At 47.4% G+C, this 13,525-nt stretch overlaps 1 protein-coding gene across 2 annotated transcripts in view; it reads left to right on the top strand.

Annotated features, from left to right (window-relative positions):
* Positions 1-3,247: 3,247 nt before the first annotated feature.
* The window catches only part of GRM7 (glutamate receptor, metabotropic 7), a 730,124-nt gene continuing 719,846 nt past the window's right edge, over positions 3,248-13,525 (top strand). For both annotated transcript variants that reach the window (XM_006897077.1, XM_006897076.1), the window contains exon 1: positions 3,248-3,982. In XM_006897077.1, the coding sequence (XP_006897139.1) occupies positions 3,467-3,982 (516 nt within the window). In that variant the 5' untranslated portion in view covers positions 3,248-3,466. The remainder of the gene's footprint in view (positions 3,983-13,525) is intronic.

Below are 13,525 nucleotides of genomic sequence, written 5' to 3'. Positions count from 1 at the left end.
TACCTATTAAGTGTCTGACTCCACGTGCTGTGCTAACAATGTAAAATGACTCAGACACCTGTCATGAGTGCTGGCAGGTAATAATCTTATAAGCTCATTACCACGTGGCAGTTCTCCTAACAGCAATACCTCTCTCTACTTGGTCCAGGTGATATGTCAGAAAAACAGGCCTATGCCATCCCTTCTTTCAAATCAGCTAAGGCAAGAGGTTCCCAAATAAGTTATTTTTCCAAAAGGATCAATTAAAATCTTCAAAGACAACATCAAATTAGACTGATTTAATCTTACACAATTAAAAAAAGATAAAATGATTGCAAAATCTACAAATCATCCTTGAAATGTTAGAAACTATGAACAGTGACTAAGGGGACAGTAATTAACTGGCTGGCATTTGTGCTTTTAAGGAGCTTGCACTCTAAATTACAGACTCTCTCAAAGAAAGGCTACGGAAACAGACTCCAGTTCTGATTCATCCAACACATGAATGCGTGGTGTCACAAACCACCATTCCAGGTATTATCTGGGATAAAAAGATAATACTCAGCCCTGACCCACAATGATCTTACAACTTGGCTTGGAAACAGGACATACACACAGATGAGCAACCCAAGGAAGGTAATGGTTACTGACACATGTTTGGGGGAAAAGGCAAAGCAAAGAACACAGCACAAGAGGCAATATCAACTCAGTCAAGCAGTACTGATTGAGCAGTCCTTGGCTGGGAAGTACCTGTAGGAAGAGGAAAAAGAGAACAGACGACGCACCAAGATGTAGATGCAGACGAAAACAGCAAGTGACATTTGTTACCTAACTTCAAGTCTTCCATGTCATCAAGTCCACAATAAATAGCCTCAGGTTCAAAATAAGTCAGGATGGAGTCTTCAAGTGTCTGATGCCTAAATGCAGGAGGGTGTGCATGTGTGTGATGTCACCGCAGCAGCATTTCTGACTGAGCTAGTCCACCTGGATCTGGTATACCACACCAGGCGCATGCGAAGAGGATCCTTTCAGCAACAGAGAGAAAATACTACACAATTAAAGGAAGTTTGGCGGCAGTCTTCCAGGCGTGCCTGAACCCAGGGGTAACTGAACCCAGGTGTTCAAGTCCTTCCCTCCCCCCTACTCCTTTCTTCCATATATTCTTCCAGTATTAGAGATCTTTACTTTTACTCTGTCTCCAAGAGGAACCCAGGGCACCTCTGTGACTGTTATCCTCACAGATCCATGACTGGCAGAAAAAAGTAGGACCACTGTGAGATCACATTTGCAAGTGGGGGCCTCATGGGGCAAAGCAGATGTCATCAGCAGGACATTCACCTGCACACAGCGCAGATGTGCATGTTGGTTATAGCATTTTTTTCTGGCAGAGGGCAATGAAAGATTTTCTCACAAACTCAAATCAGCATTCTTCTATAAGCCAGCATTAAGTGTTTGGAGAAAGGAGCCCTTTCCTAACTCACCTACTTTTATCTGGTGACTCCCTCTGACAGTTGCAACAGGAATGATCAGGTGCCACAGGACTGATCTTTTCCGCAGGGGAAGTCTAGGGCTCTTGCCTCAGCTGCCCTCACAGAAGTCCCAGCACTCATCCCAGATTGGCTCTGGATGGGCAGCACTTCCATCCTTTAATGAATTCCTGCTCCCCCTAGAAGGAGACACCCGGAATGTGCTTTGACTACCCAAGCCTGGTCTATACTAACTGTAACAACGGCTCATCAGAACCCAGCAGAGATCTTGAGGATGGCATGGGACAGGACAGAGCTCAGCTCTGCTGTTCACATGCGTGGCTGTGAGTGGTGGTGACCAGATCACCTCTAACAACACGACATCCACCGTGGTCTCCACCACACAAAGCAATGAGAGGCTATGGGTCTAAAAAGCACACCATGGCCAGAGGTTCGTGGCCTATTTTCACAGAGAACTGAAGTGAAGAGACGCCATGGAGAACAGCCAGTTCATCGAATCCTTTTATAAAATGGGTCTAGCGCTAAAAGGGCCACAAGCCCAGAACCCTGACGACCAGGGGAAGTCCACTCCTGTCTCCTCTGATTGCTGGCGCTCCTTTTTATTTTACTGCATTAGCAATAGTGAACACCAGAGATTGGAGCCTGCATTTCCTGTCTCTCTAGCCCAAGACTGCCCAGTGGGGTTTGCAGCATTCCTACAGCAAGCGGGCAGATGCTCGGTTCACCTCCTCCAGTCCAGGGCTAGTCCTGAAGCAAAATACCTTTTCTTTAGATGAGGGGGGGGGGCACTTGTTGCTTTCCTGGACCAAACCTGCGAGGGCTGACAGGAAGGCGTTGTTAGGTGTCATCAAGTGGACAATGATCCACAGTGACCCTATGAACCTAACCCTGTCCAGAGTCCCCTTCATGACCTCAGTCTTATGGCCTCAGGGCCCATCCTTTCAGGCGAAGGGTGGTTGAGGCTGGCAAGAGGGGCCACCTTTAAAAAGAACGCCCCACGTCCCGCTTGCACTTGATCTGCCCGCGTCTTCACGTAGCCCCCAGCTGCTCCCTCCCCGGACAGCCGCCTCTTTCCTGCTTTTTTCTCCCCGCAAACCCCAGACAGTAGCTGGGTCTCTGGAAATGGTTGGAAGACAGCCCTCCACCTGTCATCGCTGGGAAGTGCGCTCCGCACCGCCAGCAGTTCTCTGGGAGACGAGGCAGTCGGGGGTCATAAGAGGGGACTAAGATTTGGGGCTCACCTAGCTCCGGCGCCAGTAACTCTTGAGGACCCCAGGTGCACCCTGATTTTTCCGTACTGGTCTCTGGGTCTTTGCTTTCCCACTGCCTAGCCCCGAGCCTGCTCCAGAAAAGCTTCTGAAGGCACGAATCAGTGTGTTCCCCCGGAAAACTGGTCTGCGCGGGGTGCGGGAGAGTCTGGGGTCTCCCGGCCTCTCCTTCCCGGCTTTTTCACCTACCCCTTGCTCGCGTTCTCCCAGCGGAGCCGAGCTGAGGGATCGGCGCCGGCGGTGGACACCCCTACCCTGGCAGGCCACCATGCTGAGATGCGCCCCGGCGCCAGCAGCATGTCGCTCAGCGCCAGCGGGACGCGGGAGTCTGGAGCCCCGGGACCCGCGCCCCCAGCCCGCCGCCCACCGCTCCCGCCCCGCGCACGCAGCCCCTCCCTGCGTGATGATGCAAACTAGAGGGGGCGGGGAGGGCGGGAGGCGACGGTGGGCGGAGGAGGAAAGGAGCTGAACGACCATTTAAAGCGACAGCGGTTCCTGCCCTCTCCCAGTACCGGGCTGGAGCTGAGCGTGAGCGGTCAACCCCGAGCGCGGCGCCAGCGGCCCCCTGAGCGCACAGAGGTCCGTCAGGCTCTCGCCGCGGCACCCGCACCCTGTTCCGGCCTCGGGGGCGCCCTGCCCGCCGCGCCTCCACGAGTGCCCGGGCTTCCCCTGGAGCTCACGCGAGGGGCCTCAGCGGGCGAGCTGTCCCGGCCCCGCCGCCGCCCAGGCAGCATGGTCGGGCTGGGGCCGCTGCGCCGGGCCCTGACTTTGATGAAGTTCCCCTGCTGCGTGCTGGAGGTGCTCCTGTGCGCGCTGGCGGCGGCGCGCGGCCAGGAGATGTACGCCCCGCACTCGATCCGGATCGAGGGGGACGTCACCCTCGGGGGGCTGTTCCCGGTGCACGCCAAGGGTCCCAGCGGGGTACCTTGCGGCGACATCAAGAAGGAGAACGGCATCCACAGACTGGAGGCGATGCTCTATGCTCTGGACCAGATCAACAGTGATCCCAACCTGCTGCCCAACGTGACACTGGGCGCGCGGATCCTGGACACTTGTTCCAGGGACACTTACGCGCTGGAGCAGTCACTCACTTTCGTCCAAGCTCTTATTCAAAAGGACACCTCCGACGTGCGCTGCACCAACGGGGAGCCCCCCGTATTCGTCAAGCCCGAGAAAGTAGTAGGAGTGATTGGGGCTTCAGGGAGTTCGGTCTCCATCATGGTAGCCAACATCCTGAGGCTTTTCCAGGTAGGGGGGCGCGCTGGCTCCCGCGCTCCTCCTCGGAGCTGGCGTGGACCGCCCGGCGCAGGGTCGGGTCCCCCTTGGCGCCTCGGCCATGGAGAGGCGCCCACCCTGCTCCCCTTTCGCGCTCCATTCCATTGGGCGCCACATCCTGGATTTATGGCCCCATTTACCAGAACAATCTGCGAAAACCAAGGCAGTGATTTAAATGGGTTTGCATCCCAGCCAAATCCGGCCCCAAAGCAAGCTCTGCAAAGTGCCAGGCTTCTGGGGAGTCGGCCGGGCGCAAGGCATAGGGAAGATTAGAGGGGGCCTTGGGACGGAGCCCCGCTCCCATCTTTCCGTCCCTGGGCGCCTGGTCACCTGGCTTGGGGGACATTTGAGCGACTTCTCTGAGGCACGTCTTAGACCCGAGACCGTGATGTGCTGGCCAGGTGCTGGGTTACCAGACCTGTAGTCAGTCTCCGCAAGGGCGTGGGGCGGGCGGGCACAGGGACCCTCTCGAGGGGGGAGACGCCACCACGGACGTGCCCCCTCAGTGGCGGTGCGCGAGGAGATTTTGCACCTTCAAGGTGGCATTTGACAAGCTGGCCAGTGGCAGGAGCTGGGCGCTTGGCGTCCTCCACCCTCCACCTCAGCCCTCAGCCTAGTGATGAGCTCATGCGAACTGCAAAAGCACATCGCTTTGGCTCCCTCCTCCCTCTGTCCGCCTCCACTGCCTCCCCAAACGCAGACCCCAAGTTCACTCCTTAGGGACCTTCCGGGCCCAGGCAGGAGGGCGCCCTGAGGGAAGTGGTGGGGTGCCGAGCTATGCAAGCTCTTCTCCAGCCCCAGGTGGAGGGCGGTGGCCACGAGGCCAGGAAGGCGGCTGGGGCGCAGAGCAATGATGGGGTGCCACCGCAGTGCCCCTTGGCGCCTGCTCTTGCTCCCGCTACCGCGTGGGGACTGACTGCACCGGTTTCAGGATGGCGTTTGGGCTAGGGGATTTGAGTTTCAGGCTCTGCCAGTTGGATTGTATATTATTCCTTTCTCTGCCTTTCTTCGCGTTACTAAGCGCCTCTCTGCCGCTCTGCTCTTGCTATTGGTTTTCCCTGTATCTATTTTTCTGTCCCTTAGTGTCTTTCTGTCTTGCTTTCTTAGTAATCCATACCCCTGAATCTTTGGTTCATCTCCTTTCTTAAGATGGACCTTTCCCACTGAAGGCTGCTTGCTGGCAGCTGTAGCCCAGACCCAGTCTGTCCAGTCCTAGATGTGGGTGCTGGCCTGGCCGCCTCCACCTTCCTGTGCCAACATCTGGAGAACTGGCTCCCTCTCAAGGCCTTTCCCTGAGGGATTGATTTTGAGGAGAGAAGGATCCCACTGCCACTATCTCACATCCCAGAGGGTAAAGTTTGTGTTTGAGCAGAAAGAGGGGCATTGTGGGAGGTTGGCCTGGCCCTAGCCAGATGTGCTGAGGATACAAGAGTTCTGGGGGTGGCAGCCTTTCTCTGAGTTGCTTGCTGTTGTGTGGAGTTTAGTCTGTAAACCAAGACCTGGAGCTGAAGCTCTCCAGTTCTGAGCTTCATGACAGAACAGGAGATGGGCCAGAGAGTCAGGGCCACAGGCATTACCTGAGAACCAGGGAGGTAGACTCAGCGGGTCACAGAGCTCTCTGGGCCCAGGGGACGTTTTATATTTAGCATTTAATTTTTTTTCTTTTTCTTTTTGCTCTGAGCATGGGCAGTGCAGGTTGGCCTGTTTGTAGGAGTGAACCTCTTGTTAAATCTGCAGAAGCCAAGGATTGCCTTCTAAACTGAGGGACTGCGTTGAAGGAAACAGATTCCTTCCTTGGTGTGAACGTGAGGAAAGTCCTCTGCCTCACTCTTGGTTCTCTCATCCCTGGGTTTGGAAGGAAAAGCACCAAATGCTAGTGATAGCAGTGTGGGCTGGGACCAAGCCATTCCGAGACAACACTGTCATTTTCTTCTAATTTGCAAATTGCAGCTATTCCTGTTAGGTTGAACAGCTGAGGGAAAGGAGCCCTTGCTTTCACCTGCATTTATGGGGAGGAGGCTGGAGTAGGAGGGATGCAGCAACTTGTAGATTGTGCTGCAAGCTGTCGGCTTACCCAAGGCCTCTGTTGGGATGTATGTGTATCCCAAAAAGCCCTTTTGGTGGCCTTTTGCCTGTGCCATTTTAGAAACTCTTGGCGTGCAGTTCCAGCCCCCGGTTTCCCGGCATCTGCGAGCCTGCAATGAGTAGAGCGGGTGGCACACAGGTGCCATTGTTCAAAGGCCCAGCTGATGGGCTGAGGGAAAGCATGGCCAGGGCCTTGGGATGTCTGATTTCAGCTCAATTAAGCTTGTCCCATATCCAAGAAAGGGAGTCCAGTGGGCACTGCAGGTCACATGTGGGCTGCTAACGACTGACAGTTCAAATCCACCAGCAGCTCCTTTGAGTCCTCTCCTCACCTCGAGATTTAAGCCTCAGAAACCATGTGGAGGCAGCTGATATGATAGAACAGACTCAGGAGAGTGAGTTTTGGAGGTTTAACATAAAACAAATATCTTATTTGATTGAATTCCCAGCATTCCGGGAGTCTGTGTTTCCTTTTGCATTGGTTGCTGTGCTTTTGTGATTGTAGGTGTTCTGTTGTTGAGAGGGTGCTGGGTGAACCCGTTGAGGTGGTGGGGTGGGGGACACTGATGAACATGTAGTGGGGCAGGGCAGGAGATGGGAACTCTGGGATCGATTCTGTTTCTACTGCACAGCTTTAAGGAAGTTGTGCCTTGAAAATGAAGACCTGGGGGAAGGTGATTATGCAGATAGTGTCCATGACTTCTGATTCCTGTTTGTCTACTGGTGGACCGGACCAGACCAAAGATAGAAGCTAAAGCAGTCTTTTTCTTTCTGCTATAAACACATAGAATTGGTGAGAAAATGACATGTCTGAGAACAGGACCCAAATCCAGTGGGCCTTTCAAATCCAAAAATTTGAAGCTAATGAAATTAGTGTGTGTCCTGGGCTCTGCCAAGTAGAATTAAGTCATTACAACAGCACTATGATGCATTTTCATCCCCAAAGAAGCATCAGGAAGGAATTTGGGTAGATTTGTTTCTGTGCTGTACAAATAATAATCTGCTAATGCTAAGAAAGATTAAACATAAATGAATATGGACCATGAGTTTGAGTAACATTTAAAACCATAATTATAGCTTTGGGGACGGTTTAAGGTGGTGCGATTTCACAGTAAGGGGTCAGCAGGTGAGTACCCCTCTTGTCACTGTTTCATGGGCTCTGAGTAAGATACATCAGGGTGGAAATGAATAAGGATATTTTTATTCAGGGCTTCTCTGTTATTGAATTGAGAGAAAGTACCCTGAGACCATGAATTATGCTTGATGCTTTCTGACTCTGAATGAGCACTGTTTGATGTGCTCGGACATGGTGTAGCGTTAGACTCCGAATTGAGAATCATCTGTTTAAATTGCATTATTTTGGACCCCTGCCCCGCCCCAAGCAACAAGATGAGGCAAAATGGCCAACTTGACCCTGTTTGGAACTTGTGACCCAAAGTCCATGCATCTTGGAAATAAAGTACGCTTAGAGATGTGTCAGTGTTCTCTTTGTGTTCATTCAAGGTAGACTATCCTCTCAAACTTTGGGGGCAACATTGTGTATATGAAAACAAAGTTTATTTTTTTCTTTCTTAAATAAACAAGAGTACCTGGGGTATTAATTGCAGTTTTACTGTATTCAGGAAAATGAAAAAAATAAAAAAATAAAAACAAAGCAAAAAACTTTACAATACTATTTTTTAAAATGTCATAATGTAAGTGCTAGTGATGCTTGGAGTGGTCTCTACAACAGTCTCTGCCCCCAAACTTTAAAGTGTTTCATGAAATTCACCCACCAGATGGTGAGTGGGCTATTTTTAAAGGGGCACTTTAATATTATTATTATTATTACTATTATTATTATATATTGGTTTGCTCACAAAGTTTGTACACAATGTGTTTCAGACTGTCCTTCATTCATAGTGTGTTTCATACAGTCATTCCCATGCATTAGGTTTTATAAAATCAAACACCTTTGGACCTTGCCCATCATTGCCCAGTCTTTTCAGGTCCCCACCAGATCCTTCCCATTTTCTTTGTCCCCCTCCCTCCATCCACCAAAATGTGCAACCCTGTGGTTTTGCACCTACCAATCATCATCACTCCGCTTCCATCCCTTCCCCCTCTGTATCCCCATAAATGTTTTACTAGTTATCCTTTTATTTTTACATAAGGGTCTTATGCAGTATTTGTCCTTAGGAGACTGAGTTCGCTCACTCAGCGTAACGCTCTCCAGTCTGTCTGTCTCAAGTTATGTAGTATTTTCAAAATCATTGTTCCCGAATGCCGCATAGTTTTACATTGTGTGAATGTACCACAGTTTCTCAATCCATTCAGTTGTAGTTGGACATTTGGGCTGTTTCCATGATCTTGCAATGGTGAGTAATGCTGCTATGAACATTGGTGTACAAATCTCCATTTGTGTCTCAGTTCCAATTTCCTTGGGGTATATTCCTAACAGTGGAATAACTGGGCCATACAGAGTTTCTATGTTCAACTTTTTAAGAAAATACCAAACTGTCTTCTAGAGTGGTTATAACCCAAACAGCATGGTCCTGGTACAATGGAAGGCACATAGATGAATGGAACAGAATTGAGAACCCAGAAATAGACCCAGCCATCTATGGTCAACTGATAGTAAACAAGGGAATAAAACCTATCAAAGGGGGAAATGACAGTGTCTTCAATAAATGATGCTGGCAAAACTTGACAGCTACCTGCAAAAGCTGAAATAGGACCCACATCTCACACCACACACAAAAATCAACTCAAGGTGGATCAGAGACCTGGGACTAAAGCCAAAAACCATAAAGGTCATCAGAGACAAACTGGGAGTAAGCTTAGAAGGCTTACTCTATGGTATAAAGAAACTACCATGTACAGCCAGAAATGCACACTCTGAGGAGGATAAAATTGATGAATGGGACCCTCGAAAGATTAAATCTCTGTGTTCATCATAAACTTTTTACAGCAGGGTGAAAAGAAAACTTACTGACTTAGAACAAACATTTGCTAATAATGTCTCAGACAAGGGTCTCATAACAAAAGTTTACAGAATACTCCTGGACCTTTAGAAGAAAAAGACTGATAACCCAATTAAAAATTGGCGGGGAAACACGGAAAGACTTTGCACAGAGAAAGACATTCAAGTGGCCAACAGATATATGAAGAAATGCTAAAAATCACTGACAATAAGAGAGATGCAAATAAAAACCACAATGAGATACCATCTCACTCTAGTTGTTGTGGTTGTGGTTGTTAAGTGCTGTCGAGTCATAGGTGACTCATAGAGACCCTATGAATGAAAGACCTGAACACTTATGTAACTTTAATCATTTCTCTAAGTTCATAGGGTTTCCGGAGGCACGCTATTTAGGAAGTAGATGCCACTGCTGCTTCCAAGCTTGTTTTAATTGGGGAGCTCCACTAATCACTGTCCACCACGAGTAACCATTATTGCATTTGACACATCAGTGTCACACTGTTTAGCATCAGAGCAACCACGAGTTACCTCTGTACAGCAAATGGACAGACCAGGGCCATACCACTTAGACACTCCCCACCTGCATCGCTTACTGGTGAATAAATGCCTTTTAAAATAGAAGATTGAATACATACAACTCACAGCCAATGACCAGTAAACAATGCCACAGAGTCTCACCAGAACCAGAAATCCAAACCTCTGAAGAGTCAGACTGCTTCAGAATACTCCTCACTCCAGTAGCAGTGGCAAAGTTTAGCAGGACAACAAGCAATAACTATTGGAGTGGATGTGGCGAGGTGGGAACTCTCATACACTGTTGGTGAGATTATAAAATGGTACAACCACTCTGAAAGGGTGGTTTTTAAAGTGAAGAGAGGGAAAGACTGAAGACAGTACATACCCGGTTTGAAGACGCAGGCTTGTGTATTTCATGTATACATGTCCTTATAATTGAAGGTCAGTGGGTGTCTTTCTCTTCAAGGCTAATTGGAATTATAAATGCACTTACTTTTACTTTATAAACAATGAGAATTTATCAAGTCATAAAATTTACCTTCAGAAGAATTTTTCCAGTTCCAGTATATACTTTGTATCTTGGTTTTAAGACAATAGCAGGGTAACATCAACTTCTCGCCTGTTGTTGGCTGTGCCTAGGTCACTCAGTCTGTCAAGACCTCATGTTTATTATTTGATTTTTTTCCTTACAAAAGGACAATTTCTAAAAGCTAATTGCAATGCAGTTTAACTTGGCGAAACCATCCCTGTCCAAATCCTGCAGCATGTATTTCCAGCTGCTACTTTGAACTTGGAGTGGGTTTGAGTGGACCCTGAGAACCGGATTTTGAGAAAAGGAAAGGGTGTATCTGGCTAAGGCATGAGTTCATCAGCTCCCTTTGTTGCTGGCCAGATGCTGTGCAGAGAGCTCTGTGGGGGTGGTGGGGTGGGAGGTCTTCTCCTGGACCTGCTTGTTCCTGGTCAGAGTGGGTGACGGAACGACTGTGTGGCTGATTGCAGCACCCAGGACGTCTGTCTACCCTGTGGCTTCCCTTTTTTTCTTCTTAGAAAAACACCAGATTTTCTTTTGGATTTTGCCAAGTCAGGATGTTAATTATGATATCCTGCTCCTCCCAGCCCAGGAAGAGTCACCTAAAATGGGTCAAGCAAAACAAGAGATTGGCTCTGTAGTGAACATATGACCCTGGTCATGCCAATCAGTATCTTTCCCAAGAGCAAACGGGGATGATTTCCCCTGTCAGAACGAAGTGGAACAATTATCCGTCTCTTGGCTTTGGGTTTCCCACTGAGGAGATGGGATTCTGGGCCCAGTGGGCGTTCTGCACAAGGCCCATGCTCAAGTAAGTGAGGTTAAGTGACAGAAAGTAAATCAGAGCCTTGGCAGTTTTCTTGAATGGCTGAATCCAGCTGGATCTGACTACAGACACATATCAGAATTTCTTGCACACTTCTTAGAAATTGCCCTTTTGGCTTCTTAAATTTGTTTTCTGCTATGTAAATAGAAATTGAGACCATCATAGATAAAACAGCTCATTCCTTATTACACAGTAATAATAATGCACCATGTGTCCTTGGCTCTGTATGCAGTGTCATCCAGCTTAGATTTGGGGTACCCACGTTCGTTCGCAGGCCAGCGAGTGTGCTCCTGCTGCAGCAGAGGCGAGCATCCTAGCAGCCGTAGGCCTCCCAGGACGCCTCCAACAAGCCAGCTCCTTTCATTAAAGCCAGGCTTCTGTTATGTCCTCAGGGCACAGAAGCATTTTCATGCTGTAATGGAGTACAAAAGATATTAAACTCTCGGGTCACTGCAGTGAGCAAGGAACCTAACTTTCTTCATTGCCCTCATCCACTTTAAATAGGCAATTAAGAACAGTTTCCTCAACAACAAGTGGACTACTTTAGAAGTCATTTATGCAACAAATAGTTAAACTAATTCATTAATGGACCATTTGCAAATTTTCTCAGTGAAAAGTATTTTATACATTAAAGACAAAATGTAACAAACAGTAGATCTTCAGGATTTCTGTTAAGCCCAGAGTGTTTCTAGTCTTCTGTCAATCCATCCCGTTGAGGGGTCTCCTCTCTTTCAGTGACTTTCTATGTTTCCCAGCATATCTTTCTCCAAAGACTAGTCCTTTCTTAAAATATATGCCCACAGTAAGTGAGATGAAGGTCCAATGTCCTTGCCTCTAAAAAGCCTTCCGGTTGTACTTCTTTTAACACAGATTTGTTTGGTTTTTGGCAGTTCATAGCATATTTTTCTTTACCATCATAATTCAAAGGCATCAAGTCTTCTTTGGGCTTCCTTGTTCATTGTCCAACTTTCAGATGCATATGAAGCAATTCAAGATCAGGAATACACCAATCTTTCGTTCGTATCTTGAGAACATTGGAGAGGTCCTTAACATCAGGGTCCCCAACTCACTTGATACTGTGAATTTGTAACTGCACTGCCATGTGTATTGGTTGTTGATTCAAGTCAAAGGAAAGCATTGATGACTTCAATCTTTTCTCTATCTATCATGATATTACCTATCAGTCTAGTAGTATGGAGTTTTGCTTTTTTGATGAAAAGATTCACTAGAGGATTCTGTGGGCAAAATCTTGAATGATGCAGGAAACGTCAAAAGAAGATGGAAGGAATACACAGAATCACTGTACTAAGAAGATGTAGCACTAAACCATTTCAGGAAGTATATAATCAAGGACAAGTAGTACTGAAGGAAGAAGTCCAAGCTCTACTGAAGACACTGCAAAATATAAGACCCTGGACATTGATGGTATACCAGTTGACGTGTTTCAGGAAACAGTATTCTGACTGGTTCATCAGTCTCTGCCAACAAAAATGGAAAACATCAGCCTGGCCAACTGCCTGGAAGAGATCCATATTTGTTCCTTCTCACAAAAAAAAGATGATCCAACAGAATGTTGAAATTATCAAACAGTATCATTAGTATCACACTTTCAGGTAAAATTTTGCTATAGATGGCTGGGATAGTAGTACATCAACAGAGAACTGACAAATTCATGCTGGATTCAAAAGAGGATGTGATATGAGGGATATCATTGCTGATGTAAGATGGATCTTGGCTGAAAGCATAGAATAGAGGATGAATGTTGATTTGTATTTTATTTATCAGCCAAAGACATTTGACTGTGTGGATCATAGCATATTATGGTTAGTATTGAGAATAATGGGAATTCCCGAATATTGAGTTGTGCTCAGGTGAAATCTATGCATAGACCAAGGAGCAGTTGTCGGAACAGAACAAGGGAACGCTGTGTGGTTTAAAATCAGGAAAGGCTGTATTGTATTTCCATAGTTCTTCAAACTGTATGTTGAGAAAATTATTCTAGAGCCTGAAAAAATATGAAGAAGAATGTGGCATCAGGATTACAGGAGGAGTCTCAACATCCTTCAGTATGCAGATGACACAACCTTGTTTGCAGACTGTGAAGAGGATGAAAGCACTTGCTTAAGATCAGAAACTTCAGCTATCAATATGGCTTCCATTCCATCTTTCAAAATCAGTATTATATTTCCATGTTTGTAATAATTAACATCCTTCCAATTATATTTATGAGTAAATGTTGAATGCATCAGATTATTAGATTATAAAATAAAAAACCTCTATGAAGCTACAATAATATTTGATGAGAATATAAATTTTACTACTTTCTTTTGACTAATAGTGGTTGTGATCTTCATAATGAGGAACTTTCGTGGCGTAGACTGAGTGGCTAACCAGGTGGTTCGAGTGCCACTGCAGCTCCTTGGGAGGAAGGTGATGTCTCCCACTACCCTAAAAGTTACAGCCCGAGGAATGCTGGGGACCCCAAGGGAAACTGGGGACCCTGAGGGACACTGGGGAACTTGAGGGACATTGGGGACCCTGAGGGACAAGTGCACTGTCTTACAGTGTCTGTGAGGGTTGGAATAGACTCATGTTTGG

Source organism: Elephantulus edwardii, unplaced genomic scaffold, assembly GCF_000299155.1.
Source record: "Elephantulus edwardii isolate Elephantulus edwardi_28Jun2011 unplaced genomic scaffold, EleEdw1.0 scaffold00200, whole genome shotgun sequence".
NCBI lineage: Eukaryota > Metazoa > Chordata > Mammalia > Macroscelidea > Macroscelididae > Elephantulus > Elephantulus edwardii.
Note: the sequence above shows the minus strand (reverse complement) of the source record. Positions and strands in the feature narration are given on the sequence as shown.